Raw genomic sequence first — 23,290 nt, forward strand, 5'->3', positions numbered from 1 at the left:
TTTTGCTTGTATTCAGTGGGTATTGTTGCTATAAACTTTATACACTTTGATAGTGACTGCCAGCAGTCATTCAGTCAGTCAGTCAGTCAGTCAGTCAGTCAGTCAGTCATTCAGTAACTCAGTTATTCAGTTAGTCATTCAGTCAGTTAGTCTGTATGTCAATCAGTTAGTCTGTATGTCAATCAGTTAGTCTGCCAGTCAGTCAGCCAGTTTGCCAGACTGTCTGTCAGTCAGTCTGCCAGTCTGTCAGTCTGCCAGTCTGCCAGTCTGTCAGTCTGTCAGTCTGTCAATCAGTTAGTCTGTCTCTCTTGTCCATCAAAGCTCAGGACCTGTCTGTGTGTCAGTATCAGTCCCAGCTCATCGATAGTCAGCCCTCATGAATCCTGACTGACAGGCAGTGTGAGGGCCAGAGAAGAGAGAAGAACAGAGAGGAGCCTAGGCTGCTGATCGATGGGGTAACGATCGCTGAGCCTTATCTTGTCAGTGGCGCCTCAGGGCTGGTTGCAAGGCGCTCCCGGATATCGAGGAGAGAAGGATGCTCCTGAAGGAGGGATATCAAAATGCAGGTGACAGAGGAAGACCGCCGAAAGACCGGAGGAAGACCGGAGAGGCGCTAAGAAGTGTTGCTTTGGGTCCCTTTTCACTTCCGCGCTGTCACTTGCGCTTTGTTGCGTCGGCGTTGTGTCACATGAATAAGGCAGCGTGTGTAAAAGAGCCCTGGCGACGCAGCTCACAGAATTCACAGATGCTCTTTTATGACCCAATTTACGGAGGAGGGGATGTTTGACTATGATAATGCCTTTTGTCTTCTCGTGCTTTGGAATACTAAAAGGGTTCAGGTATCTGAATAGACGGCTCAGGTATTTTGTTGAAATGTGGTAGGTAGGAAAATTACATTTACAATACATGGTCATGGTCATCGTCTGCAAGAGGATGCTTATCATCCTCATCATCATGACAGGGTGTAATAGACAGAGCCATATCCTCTTGGCAGCTGCCTTGACCTTGTCTCCTGATATGTAGGCTGAAAGTGATGGTCATTCGATGGCTGGTGGCTTTGTATCACAGGAGGCTGCTGAGGGGAGGACAGCTCATAATCCCTCTAATCACTCTGACATCAATGCAAAAGTAAACAAAAATCGAATCAAACATTTCATGAGAGCCCATGAGCTATAGGCATTTCTATAGGCTATGCAATTGCGTGAGAACAGAGTGATGGCCTCTATTAAAAAGAGGAGGATCCCACCAGCTTTCTATAGGCTAGGCCTACTATATTTATTTCTCAACTTTCCTAATTATAAACACATAAAAAAGCGTTGTCCATTCAAGTTGATAGATGACATTTTTCCACTGCCCCTGTTTCGAGACAGGTGCATGATAATGATTCATTCTAGATCAAAACTAATTTCACACCTATATTATTTAGTATATGTAAAGACAAGATTAAATCAAGAATAGTGTGATGGGTGACAATAGTAGCCTATCACTTGTGAATGATATTATCACTTGTGAGTGATTTCCAGCATAAGGCAAGAAGCAGAGCATGCTTTTTTGCGTCTTTTTATAATCCTAGTCACACACCTCATGCAGCCTAGCCCATTGGCCTATATGTTTTGGTATAGTTTGCATCACAACTAAAGTGGCTAAATAACTTCTTCAAATGAAGCACATTAATCCGCTTTACAAGGGGTGTAGAGCCTAACTGGCATACATACGCATCGCGTATACAATAGGTCAACTTTTGTACTATAGGGGATTGTATATTGACAGAGGCTACTGCTTTTGCTGTTCGTTAGGCCTACTCATCTTGTTGTGTGACGAAAAGTAAATGTGGACAGTTCTTCCATTATCTTCAATATTCGCCTCGGAATTGGATAAGGACGCACGCAGTTGCATCCCCGATGTGTCTGTCTTCACTTGTAGCCTGTGAGAAAGACCACGGAGAGCTATGTGAGTGAGAGGTGCTTCGGAGAGCCATGTGAGCGAGAGGTGCTTCAGCACGCAGCCGTGAGAAGGGAATTATAATTATTATATTCAGCCCAAGGGCACAACAGCCACTGGCTGCAAAATGCATGGATTTTTTTAGGGGGCATTATGACCACACAAAGGGGATGTAGCCGGGAAATTCTAGGCATTATCAAGTGCTTGTCAAATTGGGAATGAGAGACTGATGAAGTGTGTGCAGACTGCATAAAAAACAAAGCGGGGCTCATGCCTTTCATGCAACTTTTTTCAAACCATCATTAGAGTCGCATCAAAACATATAGCCCAACATTTGTATCACAACTAAAGTTACATAAATAGCGCATATAGGAGGACCTGTTTCTTTGTTAACCGCTCAACACAGAATAGCTGCATGTGCCCACTACCTCAAATCGTTTGGAGAAAATATTATTTTTTATTTTATTCAGCTATGTTCAGTTGTATTCTTCATACTATAAAATAATGCCACAGAATTTTAAGCAAATCCTGTCTACTAAATGAACTATAGTAGCCCACAGCCATATGGCATAGCCAGATCAGGGCCTAACATAAAGTAAGGACAACTCATAGTATGCTAGTCTGTTCTTCTGAAATAGTCTACATTTTCTTCATTTCCTGTTTTGACCTGTCTAAAATAAATTCTGAATTTATTGTGATGGTGTAGCCTATATTACATGGATTTATTAGACTTTTTCAAATGTAGATGTTCCAAAGGTCTGCATCAGTGGCTTGTAGGCTATGAGTGGAAGCCAGGAGTTGCTACGTGTTTATGTTGATTACGGTCAATTACTGTGAGACTGTAAGTTATTTGCTTGACAATCGCCGGCTGGCCAAATTTCATGACCGCAACAGCCCTACCTGAGAGTGGAGATAAGTACTGTAGCCTAGCTATGTGATTTTTGTTCTTTGTGAATGTGAGCTGAGCTGTACTTATGAAAATTAGAAAGTCCTGTGGTTTCTCTGATTGTCCAGACCCAAAGGGCACCTTGGAACATATTTTCTCCAGGAGACAAGAAAGCGTGATTGACTAGAGCAGGGATTGGCAACTTTGATGGGGGGCGAGGGCCACAAAAAAACAACTCATCATGAGGGACTGCAGTGGCTCGTGGGTCTGCGTACCCTCATCCACACCCCCACCTTGTGAGCAAAACAGAGAAGAGAAAAAAAATGTACTTGCAATTTCCTGCAATTCTACACATTTTGCCATGAGGTGTAGAGAAAATATTGCCGTTTTAAAGCAAGTTCGCTGCAAATCTACAGATTGTTCCAATGGGGCGGAGAGAAGATTTTGCAACTGTATAACTTATTTCATGCAGTTCTACACATACTGTAGAGTTTAGGCAAATGTTTGCTGAATTTGAAATGATAGCTGATGATCAGTGGGCCCCATACCAGTCGGTAATTGGACCATGCTTACTACAAGTTTAGATAGCCGGCTGGTGAACTAACTTACTAATCTAAAACATTTTTGTTCACATCAGCCAATTGAGTGACTGCTGGTGCACAACCAAATTTGAAATTCCACGTTGTGCATTGTTATTTTAACACACAACAGTAAGTAACAAAAAAAATAAAAATGGTTTTAGATTGGTCCGCGCTCCCTACTAAAGGGGGCGGGCCATGGGCCGCCAGTTGCCCATCCCTAGACTAGAGTGACACCACAGACTGACTGAGCTCTCAAGCTCCAATGTGAAAGCCTGTATAGCGCCGTGATGCCCAAATCAAAGTGAGATTGCAAAGTGAAGTCAACAGAATGATTTTAAATGGTAAGGCATTGATAATTATGCAGAAGGCTGGTTCTATGGAGTACTCTGTATCCCTATGCTGAGATATGGCCTTTGTTGGTTTCTTTTTCTTTGGGAGCGGTGTGTGTTGTGTATGAAGGCATCGTTCATGGCAAAGCAGCAGAATGTGCCCTTTTCAACCATGCCAGGTGCAAACAACTGGGCTTTCAGCAAGGGCAGAAATACAAGGCAAGACAGCATGGGCTCTGTTTACCATGTTCATCTCTCACAAATCAAATCAAAGTTTATTTGTCATGTGCGCCGAATGCAACAGGTGTAGGTAGACCTTACAGGGAAGTGCTTACTTACAGGCCCTAACCAACAGTGCAATTGTTAAGTAAAAAAAAAAAAGGTATTAGAGTACAAAATAGGTATTAGAGCTCCACATTTAGAGCTATGGATGATGAAACTGGAGATTCTACAATGTTTTTAGGCTTTTACATATCACATTTTGTACTTAACATTGTTTTCTTTCTGGTTGATATTATAACAAATAGACAGGTCTTCAAGTTGTCCCTGAATTACAGACCAATGAATATAGTTCCCATAGAGAGGGAGAGAGGAGAGGAGAAAGGGGGAGTGAGAGAGAGAAATGAAAAGAAGTGATTCACATTACGGGCAAAGCACAAGATGAACATTCATCGTTGCTCATCGCACAGTACGTCACTTTTGACACGGGAGCTGCGGATCCGACAGAAAGAAAATCCGTCTTCCTGAACCTCATTTGACTGGATTCTCGATACTTGAGGCTCCATTATTGTTGATGCACAGTGCTTTAATAGCCACAGAGGAGGAAGTAACCATAGCAGTCTATACGTTTCCCACAGGTCTTCATAACCTATGTCCTGTAGTGTCGAGTCAACTCTGATTCAAAACACTATCAATGTGATTGTATTACATGAAGTGATCAGTGGAGATAATGGCGAATGCTAATCTGTAAAATCTTTCATTGTTGTTCTGTTTTGTTTTGTGTTCAGTGGGTATAGTTGCCATAAACTTTTTTTGTGACGCAGTCAGTCACTCCATCTATCTGTCTTTCTGTCAGTTAGTGAGGCAGCCTTTCAGTCAGTCGGGCAGTCAGTCAGTCAGTTAGTCTGTCTCTCGTGTCCATCAAGGCTCAGGACCTGTCTGTGTGTCAGTCCCAGCTCATTGATAGTCAGCCCTCCTGATTCCTGACTGACAGGCAGTGTGAGGGCCAGTGAAGAGAAAAGCAGAGAGGAGCCTAGGCTGCTGATCAATGGGGGAACGATCGCTAAGCCTTATCTTGTCAGCAGCGCCCAGCCCGGGTGCTGGTCGCTAGGCACTCCCGGATGTCGCCGTCGAGCGCCGTTGTGTCAGAGCACCGGGCAGGTGATAAGGCCGTAAGATTACAGCGAAATGGAGGTGCCAAACAAGGGGCTCCCTTGAGAGACCTCCTCACCTTGTTTTCTCGTTCTTTCTCTCTGCATTTTCATATCTTTGTATCTGATTCCTCTCTTTTCTCAACATGTCAAGACTGGAGAAAACCCATTAACATTTCCATTACAGATACCTTTCAAATGTCTACTATGTCCTCATACATACATATCAATGATAAAATGACCTGTTGTCTGCATTGAAGAACTGCTCTGGTTTTAAGCGCTGGTTCTAATGCGTGTGTGCGTTTGTGTTTCTCTGGCAGTTTAACTTTGTGGGCCGGATCCTGGGACCACGGGGGCTGACAGCCAAGCAGCTGGAGGCAGAGACAGGATGTAAAATCATGGTGCGCGGGAAGGGCTCCATGAGGGACAAGAAGAAGGTGAGGCGAGCACAAACACACTCACCCACACACACTAACACACACACACTCTCAGGTACTATAAGCTCCCCCCTCACACAAAGATTGCAATTTACAAGATAACATCTTATTTGGTTTCCTCTCATTATTGATCATGTCAGCAATTGACCACTTTAATCTATTCGTCTTCTCTCAGATGCCATTGGCTCTAATAGTTGTGTAACACTGGTAGTGTGTTTACATACAGTTTGTGTAAACAGCACTGCATCCTCTATTGGTGTGTCCACTAGTGTGCAAGGCCATCTGAAGACTCAGATATTTCCTCCTATTGGGAAACAACAATCCTTCCCCCAAGCTGCACCGTGGCTCTGAGAGGGGCTGGGCAGGTGTTCAAACATTGTCCTCGACCTCAGATCTGTTGGGCCCAGCAGCATTGGGACTAGAGGGGCCCTCAGTCCAGCCTGATCCGGTCCCTGAAACGTGACCATGCTGGGGCGGCGTGATCTCCTAACCCTGGCCCCTGTAGGATGTGAGAGGAGCACTTGGAGGGGGTCATCCACACACACACACACACACACTTGCGCACCGACACATGGACAAATGCACACACGTGTGCGCATACACAAACACACGGACAGTTATTTATTTCCCATCCCGCTCTTTTCAGAGAAAGGTCTGTTTGTGTTTCCAATGTATAAGCAGGGTCCGTCCCTCTATTTGGACAAGTGGTGTTAGTGGAGATGGTGATCTGAGCTGTTCCACAGAGTCCCAGTGGGGGGCACTGGCAGAAAAAAATAAAACAAGTGTCTCTGATATCCCTGTTGTGGTCTCCTGCACTCCTCCACATCTGCTTCAGCTCAGCATCCTGCAGAAACCCAGCTGCTCCAGCTATCTCACCATAACAGAGCTGGAGAGAGGCTCTCTCTCTAGTCTAACCACTATGTTGTTGGTGATGAAATGTATTACAGGGTAAGTCAAACTACTGGTCTTTCTCACGTCGTAAAGCACAGTCAATGGCCCCCTCTATCCTTTCTCTGTTGCTATCTCTCTCTCTCTCTCCCTCCCTTTCCCTCTCTCTCCCTCCCTTTCCCTCTCTCTCTCCCTCCCTCTCTCCTCTGTGGGCATTGTTGTTGCAGCGGTGATTGGGTTCCATGCCACCTGCACGCAATTTATTAGGTTTCCGAGCAGCACAGAGGCCGGTGTCCTTGTCCTCTGCGTAATGTCTCATGCCGCATATACACTCCTTAAGTGAAACAAATGCCTGCCGACACAGATGGGGTCTTGTGGAATGCAGCAGGTAGTGGAAACACAGCACCACCACAGCAGCCAGCCAATAGATAACCAGTGAGAAGCCGCTCTCCCACACTAACTCACACTCAAACAGGGCCTGATGATAACCACAGGATGTGTGTTAGGACTCCTATTATACCATGGCTACTCAAAACCACACCACACAAATGGATCCACCAGGGGCTTCCTCAGTTACGACGGACAAAACCTGCAAATACCGAGGTTTTAATTCTGAGGAGTAGACATCTAGCTATCGCTGGAGAGGTTAGCCCTGAAAGGGGTGGGGGTATGTTTGAGTTAAATGGTGTCACTGTCTATTGCCTTAGAGTTGGCCGGGGTCTCAGCAGCGCTGGGCTGGGATTGGACGAGAGAGCGCCTCGCTGTCTCTCAGTGTGTCCTCCACAGCAGTGTAACACACATTAGCCTGCCTCTGACTCCTCTGTGGCTGTTGTCCCCCGCACACACACAAAAACACACAAACGGGCCAAAATACACTTTTCCACTATACACGCACATTAACATTCGCTCAGACACTGTCCGTGAAGCAGCATGGTGAGTAAACTAGCTAGGTGTTGTGAGGTGAGAGGATGGAGTGCTGACAGTTTCTGCCTCCCTCTGGTTGACATCCTCATTGTCCTGACAATAGCTGTCAGCCGGACTCTTGTCTTCCAGTGTCCCTGCTCTGCTCGAGGTCTGCTGGCTATTACAGTTACTATGACGTTCCGACTGGCTTCACACCGATCTACTGTACTCTAGTCCCAGGACCACACAGCCTACTCTACTCACGCGTAGCTTACAGCTCCCCTTCTTTGAGACACAGCACCTGTGTGTGCGCATCTCTCTCTCTCTCTCTCTCTCTCTCTCTCTCTCTCTCTCTCTCTCTCTGTCTCTCTCTCTCTCTCTCTCTCTCTCTCTCTCTCTCTCTCTCTGTCTCTCTCTCTCATTTACTCTCAGTCACGCTCTCTCTCTCCCTGCCTTTCTCTCCCTCTTTCTGAGTTCATATAAGTCTGGGAATTACTTTGCAAGTTGCTCTGTTAAAGCAACGCTGTGCATAGTTTGCGTCAGAGGAGGCTGGTGGGAGGAGTTATAAGAGGACGGGCACATTGTAATGGTGGGAACGGAATAAATGGAATGGTATCAAACACATGGAGCGTATGGAAGCCACATGTTTGACCCCGTTCCATTAATTCCACTCCAGCCATTACACTGAGCCCCTCCTCCCATAGCTCCTCCCACCAGCATTCACTGGTTTGTATACATATCAGTGTTGTTGTTTGTTACATTAGTATTGCCATGGGTCTTCAAGCGACACTACAGTAACTAACCGTGCAGGCATCAAGCTTACTGGGAGCTCACTGCTTAAAGGTTTGAATGACCTGTGGGTTTAGCGGTTTGAATGACCTGTGGGTTTAGCGGTTTGAATGACCTGTGGGTTTAGCGGTTTGAATGACCTGTGGGTTTAGCGCGAAGTAAACAACTTCTCTGATAGAAAATAGCCTATATGGCATCGGCATTAGTCAGACACATTTGTTCTATAATGTCTGTCTCGTCCAAAACAGAGTTTTGTACGTGAGTTTATGACTTACTTGAGGGTTGGGTTTTGATTTCGACAATGCTCACTTGCCCATTAACACGGGATACACAGCTGAGGTGATTGCACTCTGTCCAATCCTACCACAGAACACAGACAGTGAAACAGAGCTGCCCATAAGCACAGCGCATCTGACTCTTTAATTTTTTTATTTTTTATTTAACCTTTATTTAACCAGGAAGGGCTCATTGAGATTTAAAATCTCTTTTTCAAGAGTGTCCTGGCCAAGTCATTACAAAAAATTACAGACAAACAACATGAAAAACTACAAGTAATCTAGTAAAAACCATAGAATTCACAAGAGTATAACAAAATCAAAAACAGCAAATTAAAAACATTGACAGGTCAGGGAATCAGTATCAAAATCATTCATCAGTGATTTAAAAAATACAAATCGGGACAAGTTCTTCCAGTTGAAAAGTATTTTGTAAGGCGTTCCAAGACGATGGCGTAGAGTACATAAAAGCCATTTTACCCAATTCAGCTCGGACATTTGGAACAGTTAGCAGGATAAAGTCCAGCGAACAAAGAGAGTACCCAACACATTTCTGAACAATAAAAATGCCCAAATAAAAAGGTAGTAAACCCAAAATGGCTTTGTAAATAAAAGTATACCAGTGCCTGAGCCTACGAGTGACTAGAGAAGGACAGCCAACCCTGGTATACAAAGTGCAGTGGTGCGTAAGGGTTTTGCAGTTTAAAATACATCTCAAAGTGCCATGGTAAAGGGTGTCAATTGATCTCAAACACTGAGCAGAATCATTCATAAATAAAATATCCCAATAGTCTAGTAAAGGCATAAATGTAGCTGATACTAGCATCCTTCTGGCTTCAAAAGAAAAACAGGCCTTATTTCCAAAAATAAAATCCCAATTTCAGTTTCAATTTTTTTGTAAGTTGTTGAATATGCAATTTAAAAGAGAGGCCGTCGTCAATTAAAATTCCAAGATATTTATATGAGTGTCACGGCCGTTGAAAGAAGTAGACCAAAGCGCAGCGTGGTGGGCGTACATATTCATTTTTATTAGGATGACGCCGACAAAAACAATAAACAACCGTGAAGCTTAAGGACTATGTGCCACAAACAAAGTTAACTACCCAAAATCTCAGGTGGGAAAAAGGGCTGCCTAAGTATGGTTCCCAATCAGAGACAACGATAGACAGCTGTCCCTGATTGAGAACCATACCCGGCCAAAACATAGAAATACAAAATCATAGAAAACAAAAACATAGAATGCCCACCCCAAATCACACCCTGACCAAACCAAATAGAGACATAAAAAGGCTCTCTAAGGTCAGGGCGTGACAATGAGGTTACAACCTCAATCTCCTTGCCCTGACAGGTGAAAGGTTCAGAGGTCTATTTCTTGCTTTGGAAAACACCATTAGTTTAGTTTTGTCAGTATTGAGGATAAGCTTCAATTGACACAAGGTATGTTGAACAGTATAAAAAGCAGTTTGCAAGTTCTGGAAAGCTTTTGTAAGAGATGAGGCACAACAGTAAATAACAGTATCATCAGCAAAAAAATGAAGTTGCGCATTTTGGACATTTTTGTCTAAAATCATTTATATAAATAGTGAATAAGAGAGGACCAAGTACAGAGCCTTGGGGCACACCATTAAAGACAGACCATTTAACAGACATAAGCCCATCAAATTGAGTGCACTGAGTTCTATCAGACAGATAGTTAGCAAACCATGCAACTGCATGCTCTGAAAGACCTACACTCGACAATCTCTGCCTTAGTATAGCATGATCAACTGTATCAAAAGCCTTAGAGAGATCAATAAAAAGTGAGACACAGTGCTGTTTTTTGTCAAGGGCTTCAGTGATATCATTTAAAACCTTCATGGCTGCTGTAATTGAGTTAGTAAATAAAAGCTCTTTTAGCTGTTCACTCACAAGGGTTTCAAGTATTTTCACCAGGGGTGACAGCTTTGAGATTGGCCTATAATTATTTAAAAGAGTTGGATCTCTCCCTTTTAAAAGTGGTAGGACAAATGCTGATTTCCAGATTTTTGGAATTTCCTTACATTCCAGGGTTAGATTGAACAGATATGTAAGTGGTTCAGCTATGAAATCAGCTGCCAGATTTAAAAAGCAGGGATCCAAAAGATCAGGACCTGCAGGCTTTCTCTGATCTAAGGATTTCAGGGCTTTATGTACCACCTGCACTGAGAATGGCAAAAAGCTAAAAGTTTGACCAGCTCTCACTGGTTCATCCACACAGGGTTGTACAGAGACAGAGGACACTGAATCAAACAGCCTACCAGATGATACAAAGTGCTCATTGAAACAATTCAGCATTTCAGTTTTGTCATATACAGCAACAGAGTCCTTCAAAACACATGACGGTAATTCATTAACATTACTGTTACCAGACATAGACTTAATAGCCTTCCAAAACTTTCTAGGGTCATTCAGGTTATCAGTGGTAACAGACATAAAATATTCAGACTTGGCCTTCCTGAGAAGAAAAGAACACTTGTTTCGTAACTGCCTAAAAATAAGCCAATCAGCATCCGAACATGATTTCCTTGCTTTAGCCCAGGCTAGATTATGGTCGTGAATAATACAGGACAGCTCAGAAGAAAACCATGGATTATCCCGCCCTTTAACCCTGAACCTGCGGAATGGGGCATGTTTGTTTACTATTTCAAAAAACCATCATGAAAGAATTTCCAGGCAGTTTCCACATCAGGGATAAGCTCAATCTGTTCCAGTCCAAATAAAACAAATCATGAAAGAAAGCCTGCTCATTAAAGCACTTCAAATTTCTCTTACGAATAAAATGTGGGTTTGTCTTAGGAACCTTAGTATTTCTAACAAAAACAACAGCACAATGGTCACTTACATCATTACAAAAAACACCAACCGCAGAATATTTGTGGAACATTTGTCAATATCAAATCAATCAGGGTAGATTTCTCTGTGCATTTAAGATTTGGGCGAGTGGGTGAGTTAATCAACTGGGTAAGATTCCTAGAATTACAAAACATTTTTAAATCATCAGACACCGGCTTTAACCAACACCAGTTGAGATCACCAATCAAGATCATTTCACTGTAACTCTGTTTACATAAGACAACACATCGAGCCTTTTTTCAATGAAACCCCCTCAGCAAAAACATCAACATTTATTACAGTTTTCTTGAGTTAGCTTAGATTCATTCATCCACAATTTTGAGGAAGTAACACTGGCTTTGTTCCTATGGTGTCTCATGGGGGACAAACAGCAGTAAATGCCACCTTGAACCACACCCCCAAGACCGACATCTTTTTTTCTTAGTGAGCAACAGAGAAACATGGAATCGGTACGTTCAGTTTCTCTTTAAAGTCTCCTTAATTACCGTCTCCTCTTAGCAGATATTCTGCCATGCAGCAGTACAGTGGCTCACAGGGGACACAAGCCGAGTTTGTTTGAGCTTAGTGAGGATGAAAAGAAATGCTTTGTGTGGTTTGCCTTTCCTTAGAGAAGTACCCTGCTGTGTACACTTCCTAAAATGTGCACTAACCTTTATCTGTCAACAAAATTTGAATGAGCCAACTGCTAATGGGTGTTTGCGTTGGTGTACATTCTGTGTGTTTGTGTACGTTCTGTGTGTGTGTGTGCGTGTGTGCATGTGTGGGTATCATACAGTATGTGAGTGTGTTGGGGAAGGGTGGGTGGTATATGCATGGGGGTGTATAATCCTTATTGTGGACAGAATTCTGATTCTGTGCTGGGATGTTGCAAAGGAGAGTGCTGTAACAAAAGAAATAGCCTAACCCTAATATCTGGTTCCCCCTAAATCTTTTAACAAGGAGCCTTGATGTGACGGGGCTTTTACACAATCAAAAAGTCTTCTGGATGTCAGGGAACAGCACATTCTCAGTCTTCTAGCTCTATAACCTCCAACTGTGTGTGTGTGTGCATGTGTGTTTGTCAGGGAGAACGAGAAAGAGAGAGCAGGTGGTCTCAAACTCTTCTTCATACCATGGCCAGTGTATAGTGTATCATGTGCAGAAATATGTTCAGCCTTTAAAGGCTTTCAACAGTAGCGGATTGAACCAGCCTGACTGAACCATGTATCCTGAGGGTACCCAGTTAGCACATAACGTTCTGAAAACCATATGTTTCTTAGAGCTTAGTGAGAGTGTGGTTATCCTATGGCTATTTTGCATAAAACCTTCCCACACCTTTCTGGGAATGGTGCAGGATAGTTGCTTGGCTTTGGAACATTCTCAGCACATTTAAGGAACTTGACAAATAAAAATGTCTTGGTATTTCAAACATGGTTACATTTAATTTATATTTTGGTTATGTTCTTTGAACGTTCTCCAACTGGTTTGGCATTGGGAATGTTCTCAAATAGTTGAGAGAACTTTAAGAAACAATGTTCTTCTGTGAGAATTTCAGTACTTCAGCATAACGTTTCCTTAAAATTATTTCATTTTTTTCTCCGAACGTTCATTCTCCATCCATTCTCAGAACGTTAAGAAAACATTCCCTAAAAAAAAAAAAGCCAAGCAACTATCCTGAGAGAGAGAGAGAGCGAGAGAGTTTTTAGAGTTTTTATAAAACCTTTATTTTTTACTCAAGTGTTAACATAAAAAAAATGACACACTGCCTTTTCAGAAATGAAACAACAAATGTAATTCCTAAACAAAAATAAATACATAACATATATATTCAACTTATTTCATCAGCAAAAAATAATTTCCCCTCCTCTACAAAACAAAGCGCTCTTTCGTAGGCCCACTTCTCCTCAAATAATAGATCTTTTACAGCTGAAAAGAACTCAATCTACTTTTATTCTTGCTTTCACTAATCCTTTAAAAACACATCTTACATCCTTCCCATATCCCGTTTCTATCTTATGTTTTCTACTCAGAAAAATTGACATCTTAGCTTGTCCCAAAATAAAATTTAACATTTGACATTTTCTTTTCTGTTGTTTACTATATTGAAACCCCAAAATAAAAACAGTGTTATTGAAAAATTCCCCTACAGCTTTAAACAAAGATTCCAGCATTTCCAATAGAGGTTTTATCCTCTCACACTCCATAAAACAGTGAAAAATGGTTTCTCTTATATTACAAAAAGGACATCCATCTCTAACATCTGAATTAATAACAGATACAAAAGCATTAACTGCAATGATGCCATGTAAAACCCTCCATTGCATATCACCAGTACCCTTTTGTAACGGTGGTTTGTACAGTGCCCTCCATGCTGGCTTTACCCTATCATCAATGCCCAATTTTACCCTCCATGGAGTGTCTTTTCTATTTTTCAATTTATCTTTATTCAACACCTTGACACACCCCCTATACAAGTCCTTCCCATTCACCTCATCCAAACCCACCTCCTCCAACCCTCTCAAATCCAGCAATAACGCCTTTCTTTCTGACTCTGGGATATTTGGTGTAATCCCTAGTCTTGGAAATGAGACGTCTTCATCTTGTACCTTCTTCTTGTGGCTACTAAGCATACCCCATTCTTCCGCTGACAGAGCCTTCCTACAGCTCCCCAGCATTTGTCCGACAATCCTTTCCGACCTCATCCCCAAATGTTCTGCCACCCGTCTTCCATCCATTAATGCGGGCCCAGCCATGGCCATTAACTGTCTTAAGGTGATGATTTTCCCCTTCACCAGAATCTTGGAGAAATGTGGAACAGCTGCAGTTGTACAATCCAGTCTTGCCCCATACACCAGAGGTTCCTCCAACAGCCAATGCACTGACTCCGCTGAAGTTCGTCTAGACACCTTCATTATGCTCCACACTCTGAGAAGTCCTCTGTAAAACGGATCTACTCCCTCCCTAGAAATCTGGCTACTATCAACCAGAAATAAAGCCTTCTTTAAACCTAATCCTCCAACCCGCTGTAATACAAGACCTGCCACCCCTCTCCACACCACATTTTCCGGTCCATAAAGCAACCTTTGAATAAACTGAAACCGGAAAGCAGCAGCCCTACTAGCAAGATGTACAAGACCTTGTCCCCCCTCTTCTTTTGACAAATACAAAACACTTTGTGGAACCCAGTGATATTTATCCCAAAAGAAATCCACAATAATTGCCTGTATCTTAGCCAGAAGGCCAGATGGTGGTTCTAAAACTGACAACCGATGCCACAGTGCAGATGCAATCACATTATTAACTATAATAGTGCGCCCCCTATATGACATATGAGATAATAACCAACGCCATCTCCTCATCCTCCCTTCCACCATTTCAACCACCCCACTCCAATTTTTTTCCATAGTCCCCTCATCTCCTAGGTATACTCCAAGATACTTAAAACCTCCCTTACACCATTCTAGCCCCCCTGGCAAAGCCATGATCCCTCCAGACCATTCTCCAATCTGTAACGCACAACTCTTTTCCCAATTTACCTTTGCAGAGGATATTCCCTAAAACGATCAACCATTAGACTCAAGCTATCCACCTCCGCTTGATTTTTCACTAACACAACTACATCATCAGCATAGGCTGAGAGACGAATAGGAGGAATATCCTCTGAAAGGCACACCCCTGCAATGCGCCTTCTAATGCTATTTAGTAGTGGCTCTATAGCAATGGCATATAACATCCCTGACATAGAACATCCCTGCCTAATACCTCTACACACTTTAAAAGGAGCACTCAAACCACCGTTAACTTTCAATACACTTTCAATGTCACCATATATCACCTTTATCATGGCAATAAAACCAGAGCTGAACGCCTCAAATGTGTGCCATAAATATTGATGTTCAACTCGGTCAAATGCCTTTTCCTGATCAATTGAAATTAGACCAGCATCCAACCCAATAGCCCTAGAGACGTCCAAAAAATCACGAATCAGAGAAATGTTATCCCCTATCTGCCTGCCAGGAACACAGTAGGACTGATCCGTATGTACAGTGCCTTGCGAAAGTATTCGGCCCCCTTGAACTTTGCGACCTTTTGCCACATTTCAGGCTTCAAACATAAAGATATAAAACTGTATTTTTTTGTGAAGAATCAACAACCAGTGGGACACAATCATGAAGTGGAACGACATTTATTGGATATTTCAAACTTTTTGAACAAATCAAAAACTGAAAAATTGGGCGTGCAAAATTATTCAGCCCCCTTAAGTTAATACTTTGTAGCACCACCTTTTGCTGCGATTACAGCTGTAAGTCGCTTGGGGTATGTCTCTATCAGTTTTGCACATCGAGAGACAGACATTTTTTCCCATTCCTCCTTGCAAAACAGCTCGAGCTCAGTGAGGTTGGATGGAGAGCATTTGTGAACAGCAGTTTTCAGTTCTTTCCACAGATTCTCGATTGGATTCAGGTCTGGACTTTGACTTGGCCATTCTAACACCTGGATATGTTTATTTTTGAACCATTCCATTGTAGATTTTGCTTTATGTTTTGGATCATTGTCTTGTTGGAAGACAAATCTCCATCCCAGTCTCAGGTCTTTTGCAGACTCCATCAGGTTTTCTTCCAGAATGGTCCTGTATTTGGCTCCATCCATCTTACCATCAATTTTAACCATCTTCCCTGTCCCTGCTGAAGAAAAGCAGGCCCAAACCATGATGCTGCCACCACCATGTTTGACAGTGGGGATGGTGTGGTCAGGGTGATGAGCTGTGTTGCTTTTACGCCAAACATAACGTTTTGCATTGTTGCCAAAAAGTTCAATTTTGGTTTCATCTGACCAGAGCACCTTCTTCCACATGTTTGGTGTGTCTCCCAGGTGGCTTGTGGCAAACTTTGAACGACACTTTTATGAATATCTTTAAGAAATGGCTTTCTTCTTGCCACTCTTCCATAAAGGCCAGATTTGTGCAATATACGACTGATTGTTGTCCTATGGACAGAGTCTCCCACCTCAGCTGTAGATCTCTGCAGTTCATCCAGAGTGATCATGGGCCTCTTGGCTGCATCTCTGATCAGTCTTCTCCTTGTATGAGCTGAAAGTTTAGAGGGACGGCCAGGTCTTGGTAGATTTGCAGTGGTCTGATACTCCTTCCATTTCAATATTATCGCTTGCACAGTGCTCCTTGGGATGTTTAAAGCTTGGGAAATATTTTTGTATCCAAATCCGGCTTTAAACTTCTTCACAACAGTATCTCGGACCTGCCTGGTGTGTTCCTTGTTCTTCATGATGCTCTCTGCGCTTTTTACGGGCCTCTGAGACTATCACAGTGCAGGTGCATTTATACGGAGACTTGATTACACACAGGTGGATTGTATTTATCATCATTAGTCATTTAGGTCAACATAGGATCATTCAGAGATCCTCACTGAACTTCTGGAGAGAGTTTGCTGCACTGAAAGTAAAGGGGCTGAATAATTTTGCACGCCCAATTTTTCAGTTTTTGATTTGTTAAAAAAGTTTGAAATATCCAATGAATGTCGTTCCACTTCATGATTGTGTCCCACTTGTTGTTGATTCTTCACAAAAAAATACAGTTTTATATCTTTATGTTTGAAGCCTGAAATGTGGCAAAAGGTCGCAAAGTTCAAGGGGGCCAAATACTTTCGCAAGGCACTGTATGATTTGCCCCATCACAACCCTCAGCCTGTTGGACAAAGCTTTTGACAATATCTTATAATCAGTGCACAATAAAGCCACTGGCCTCCAGTTCTTCACCTCCCTCGGGTCACCATTTTTGGGCAGTAGGGTGAGGACAGCCCTTCTGCAGCTTATTGGTAGTAACCCTCCAGTTAAACTATCATTAGCTACTTCTAACCAATCCTCACCCAACATAGCCCAAAAAGACTTAAAAAAGTCAACGGGAAGCCCATCAATGCCTGGTGCCCTTCCATTTTCCATGCCTTTTAATGCAGTGTATAAATCCTGCAAAGACAATGGTTGCTCTAGCTCAACCTGAGCTTCTGCAGCCACCTTTGGGAGCCCATCAAAGAACTGCTGTGTCACTGTTTTGTCCTCTTTGTACTCACACTTGTAGAGCTCAGCATATAACTCTACTGCCCTCTTTCTAATTTCACTAGGGCTAGTGAGCTCTTGTCCAACAGATGATTTGAGACAATGAATAATTTTTCTTTGTCCATTCTTTTTCTCTAAACCAAAGAAAAATTTGGATGAGGCATCCATTTCAGATATTCCCTGAAATTTACTTCTCACCAATGCCCCCTGTGCTCTGATACCCAGCAGGTCTGCCAATGCAGTTTTTCTCCTCTTGAGGGCCTGAGTATGGCCTCGATCTCCTGTGGTCTCAACCAACGTCATGAGTTCCACTATTTCAATCTCTAGGGCTTTCATTGATCTGGTGATATCTTTGGTGACATTCCTCGTGTATTGATTACAAAATTGTTGAATCTGGATTTTCCCTATATCCCACCACTGTTGAATGGATACAAAACTGGCCTTTTGAGACCTCCACCTCTCCCAAAACAAACTGAAACAGTTCCTGAAGTGAGCATCACTCAATAAAGTTATATTAAAATGCCAGTATGCGCTTTTGGGTTTTACATTGTTAATGAACACCACCTCTGTTATTAAACAATGATCAGAAAATCCCACTGGAGTTATCACACTTGATTTACAGACTTGAGATTGATGCTCAAAAACATAAAACCTATCTAACCTGGCCATAGAGATGATGTTCTCTCTCACATACGCCCAGGTGTACTGCCTTGTTCCTCCATGTTGACTCCGCCAAATATCACACAATTCATTTGTTACAATGAGCCGTTTTAAAAACATCCTTGAGGCTATATGAGGTTCTTGGTGATTTCTATCTAAATCACTAACTGTGCAGTTAAAATCCCCAGCAATAAACAAATAATCTTCTTTGTTACATTTCTCAATGGTATTTGATAATGTCTCTAAAAAACATACCCTCTCAACTGTCACCACTGGGGCATATACATTTATCAGACACATAGTGATGTTTTCATACCTTGCTCTAACTTTTAATAACCCCCCTCAACTACCTCTTCAACCTCATATGACAACGGCAAAAACCCTTTTGAGAACAAGATAACCACACCCCCACTTTTTGAGTTTTTATGACTACACACCACTGTCCCCCCCACTCCTGTTGCCACATAACTTCATTTTCCAAATTACTATGCGTTTCTTGTAGAAAAATGATGTCACTTCCCTTTCCTCTAACTCATACACCATGGCTCTTTTTTTAACATCTCTTGCCCCATTTACGTTTAAAGAAGAAATCTTAAAACTGCTCATGGATTAAAAAAAATATACAGAGGAAGATACAGCCACCACATCTCTTTACAGAGTTAAGACTGCAACTGAACTCTTTCATTTTCTTTAGAATTTACATCACTTATCACTCTTGTGACCACTTTCTTGAGTCTAGCAATTTCAGGGCTTTTCAAACTTCCCCCTGTAATTTTTGACATCAGAAACTTTGCTGATTCAATAAACAATTCACGTTCAGGGAAAAAATCAGTTACATTGTAATCCTGCATATATTTCTTCCCTTTTGTCAACTTCAAAAATTGACGTATCCTCTCGATCCCATACATCCCTTCCACCCCATTTCTCACTATATTGTTGTGACGCGTCAGATGACTCACTCTCACTATCCTCCCCAGAAGAATACTCCACCATCTCTACACCTTTTTCATCTTCAATTGATTTATCAAACTCTACCTTTCTCTTAGAATTAGACCCTTCACCACCCCTTAAATTCTTCCTTTTACTCCTCTGTATTTTGAAAACATCCGCTTCCTTTTCCATTATTTCAATCTCCTCTTGACTTCCAATTTCATTTTCCAGCACCACCTCAGCGACGGCAGTCGCAATCTCACCTACTGTTTCCCCTCCCTCTTTGTTCTGATCTACCACAATTGCCCCCGTATCCACACTGCCTTCCTCTCCTGCTTTTCCAACCACATCTGCCCACCTTCTCTCTTCTCCTGCACCCGTAGTATTTTCAGCCCTTCGCGGTGGTGCGTTATTTGCACTCGCACTAAAACTACTACCAGGCTCAGCGCGCTCATTTTCGGGACAACTACGCACCAAGTGCCCCTCTCTTCCACATCCAAAGCATTTCATTGATTCAGTAGATGCATAGAAGACATAATCAAATCCATCAATCTTAAAGCTAAACGCTAAATTCAGTTCATCTACTTCCTTTTTTAAAATCATATGCACTTGTCTCCTATGAGACACGACATGTTTCAACAACGGAGATTTGCATCCAAAAAGAACCTTCTTTATTGTAGATACTATTTGACCATGGCGAGATAACTCTCGCTCTAACACTTCATCTCTAACAAATGGTGGCACGTTAGAAAGCATAACTTTCTTCGCAGGATTCATAAGCGGAAATACCGGCGTCTGTGTTTCCCGCAACACAACACCCCTCTCAACTATTTTATTCACCTTTTCAATTGAATCTAAGAATATCACTACAGCGCTATTCATCCTTGAGGCTGATTTGATGCCCACACCCACAGCCAAGCTACATTCTTCCACTGAACACCCGGCCGCAGCAGGAATCTTTACTCCATGCCTCCGACTAAGTTTTTCAAACTCTTCATTTCCACGAGTGGCCATAGCAACCAGCCCCACCCGCTGGTTGTGCCCTCGCGAAAAACCAACCTCAAAGCAAAGATCCCACCACCCCTATACGTGCTTATTGATAGTTTAAACAAAATACCCTTAAAACAACTAAACTAATCAATATATATATATATACATACCAAAACCCGATAGAGTGAAAAGAAATTCCATTCGCTCTCACAATCACTCCTACTTGACAACTCACTCCGACGAGAGAGAGAGAGAGAGAGAGAGAGAGAGAGAGAGAGAGAGAGAGAGAGAGAGAGAGAGAGAGAGAGAGAGAGAGAGAGAGAGAGAGAGAGAGAGAGAGAGAGAGAGAGAGAGAGAGAGAGAGAGAGAGAGAGAGAGAGAGAGAGAGAGAGAGAGAGAGAGAGAGAGAGAGAGAGAGAGAGAGACAGAGAGAGAGAGAGAGAGACAGAGACAGAGACAGAGACAGAGAGACAGAGAGACAGAGAGACAGAGAGACAGAGAGACAGAGAGACAGAGAGACAGAGAGACAGAGAGACAGAGAGACAGAGAGACAGAGAGACAGAGAGACAGAGAGACAGAGAGAGAGACAGAGAGACAGAGTTAGACAGAGAGACCAAAATAAGATATGCATGATTAATGCCTAAGGAAACAAATATCTGTGCTTGAAAGTTTCAAAAAATCAGTTAACCCAAAATAAGATAGCAGTGAAACCTTCCAGGATCCAGAGTTAAACATTCTCAGAAACTCCCTGCAACCTAAAAAGAAATGTTCCTAGAACAGGTGAAATGTTCACTTATCTCAGGACGTTTAAAAAAACGTTCTGTTTTACCGGTCGGAAAACGTATGGCTTCGTTTCCACAACCAATGTGAAACCAAAAACATACGTTCCCACAACTCCCAAGGAGCCAAATGCTCTAGCTGGGTACATTCCCCTGCTTTTGGACTTTAAATCCCCTGCCTTTAATCCATTGACACTGACATGATGAACCCACTCACTGTTGATCTCTCTTCTCTCTTCTCTGCCCTCACTTTCACTGACTATTACAGAAGCTGTCAGTCACTACAATATCTCCCAACTTTGATCCCGAGTGGAGGTGTTCACCTTGATAAACCTTTCTGTAGAGTAAACTCCCCCATCCCCGCTCTGATACTACAGGTGGTACGGCCCGAGACCTCCTTTACATCTCATTACTCCACAGTGGCTCACAGAGGGAAAGAAGTTATTAGGAACGGTGCCAAGAAGAGATAAGGAATGGAATGACGTTTTGCTGTTCACATGCCAGTGCCCAAATGCACAAACGTATAAGGTCATAATGCAGACTCACACAGGTGCACGCACACACAGGCATTAGCATACAAATACACACCCGCATACACACACACACACGCACAAACTGCCTTTCTAGAACTAGGACTAATAGGTTTGATATACCTTCTAACCGACCATCCTAAGGACCCTGTAGCACTCTCTTTAAGTTTCCATAGTCCCACTCCCACCACCCTCCTCAGTTCCCTCTGTCTCTGCTCTACCCAATTAGTCTGGCTGTGTGCTGTCATATTGGCCCGGCTCCTGTGTTCTCCCGCACTGTTCCTTTGTGTGGCCGACTGACTCTTCTTCAGAGAGGCGTTATTGCCTGAGTGAGGATTACAAAAGAGCTGGCCCATGGATTTATGGTGGTTGATTATGGCCCAGGTCTGTGGCAGTGGCGAATGAGAGTCGAGAGACAGGAAGGGGGAGAGAGTGAGAAAGAGATAGAGAGAGATAAACATGGAAGGGTCACACAGCTGGACAAGCAGTCATTTAAAAGGGCCGAGGGAACATAACCTTGACTCCCGACATGTCATGTTGTTCCGTACTGGTGGGCAGTGGTAGTGGGTGTGTGTACTTGCATTTGTGTGTGTGTGTGTTTAGCTGAATCTTCAGAAGACTCCAGATGTAGCCTGTGTCAGAGCCAACCCCAGCACACTTCCACACACACACATCCGTCCACCCCTCTGAACCTCTTCTGGGGGTGTTGCTCTGGCTTTTCCTGGATGTTATTCATGGTGTGTTAGTGGGTGGGCTGGCTGGTCTTCGACAGCTAGATGCAGGGGATCCAATTGTTTTGTTTGTCATGAAAAAGGTAACGCAAGATAAATCAAGTCAGGAAGAAAGTAGAGAGAAGTCATATTAATATCGTTGTTTGTACTGTGTATTTGCTCGTGGTTGAGATGGATTCCTAGATAATCTCATATATTATCTGTCATTGATGTTTAGTTGGGTGTTCGTGCTGGTGTTTGGAACTGTGATCATACGAGCCGTCGTTATCTTTGGAGTGCATTGGAAATGACTACAAATGGCAGTAGCGGCCGGACAGCAGCGAAAAAAAGCTCACCTCCCCATGGTCTCTCTGACAACACCTTATCCCCGTCATCAAATGATCAGACAAACTCAAATAAACAGACAATTTAAAATAAGTGCTTTTCAGTAAAAGGCATTGGAATCCTAAATCACTGCTCTGCTGAAAATACGGGGACAGTGGGAGAACAATCACAGACCGCAAGCCATCAATTTCCCATTTGCAACTAGAGTGAGAAAAAATATTTGTTTATGTATACCTTTGTTGTCTTAATCAGATTTAGATTTTTCATTTGGGGAGCCATGAGGAGGAAAACACCAAATATGAGAAGGGAGGAGGAGGAGATGAGTGAATATTTTACCAGGCTTCTTTTTCTTGTGACAAAGTCAATTAGAGGATGTGTCTTTCATCTTTTCTCCTCCATATCTCTTTATTCCCCTGTTTAAAAGGTGGCAGATGAAAGGAGAATGGCTTTTATTGCCGCGCAGCCCCACCCCTGCCTGAACAAAACTCCCTTATTTAAATGGGGTCATCTTTGATTCACATGTCATGTAAAGCAAAGCATTCCGGCATTTATTCAAATAATATGGAGATTTGTAGCATGCACAATAGCACTGTTGAGGCTGGGACACTTGAAAAGAAACTAGGGGGTGTCAGGTTCACACTCGTTATTTTATCGAAAAATGTTATCGAAACACAAGTGACTTGTTCATGTACTTTCACCGCAATTCCGTACTCCAAACACAGGAGGTTGGTGGCGCCTTAATTGGGGAGGACGGGCTCGTGGTAATGGTTGGAGTGGAATCAGTGGAATGGTATCAAATACATCAAGCACATGATTTCCAGGTGTTTGATGCCATTCCATACACTCCATTCCAGACATTATTATGAGCTGTCCTCCTCTCACCAGCCACCTGTGACTCCAAAATATCCTAGTCCAAATAATGGAGTCCAAATTCCACTTTCCTGAACATCAATCACTTCTTTACTAACTAGATCGGATCTTAAAATCAATTAACAATCTAGACAATCTGATTAACAAACCACATCTAT

General features: G+C 42.7%; 1 protein-coding gene across 6 annotated transcripts in view; it reads left to right on the top strand.

Annotated features, from left to right (window-relative positions):
- Nucleotides 1–23,290, top strand: part of LOC112252886 (protein quaking) — a 111,521-nt gene that overhangs the window by 44,520 nt on the left and 43,711 nt on the right. For all 6 annotated transcript variants that reach the window (XR_006083640.1, XM_024424571.2, XM_024424572.2 and 3 more), the window contains one exon: nt 5,428–5,544. Coding sequence is in view for 5 of the 6 variants with exons in the window: in XM_024424571.2 (XP_024280339.2) it covers nt 5,428–5,544 (117 nt within the window). In the remaining variant the exon portion in view is untranslated. The remainder of the gene's footprint in view (nt 1–5,427; nt 5,545–23,290) is intronic.

Source organism: Oncorhynchus tshawytscha, linkage group LG06, assembly GCF_018296145.1.
Source record: "Oncorhynchus tshawytscha isolate Ot180627B linkage group LG06, Otsh_v2.0, whole genome shotgun sequence".
NCBI classification, from domain to species: domain Eukaryota; kingdom Metazoa; phylum Chordata; class Actinopteri; order Salmoniformes; family Salmonidae; genus Oncorhynchus; species Oncorhynchus tshawytscha.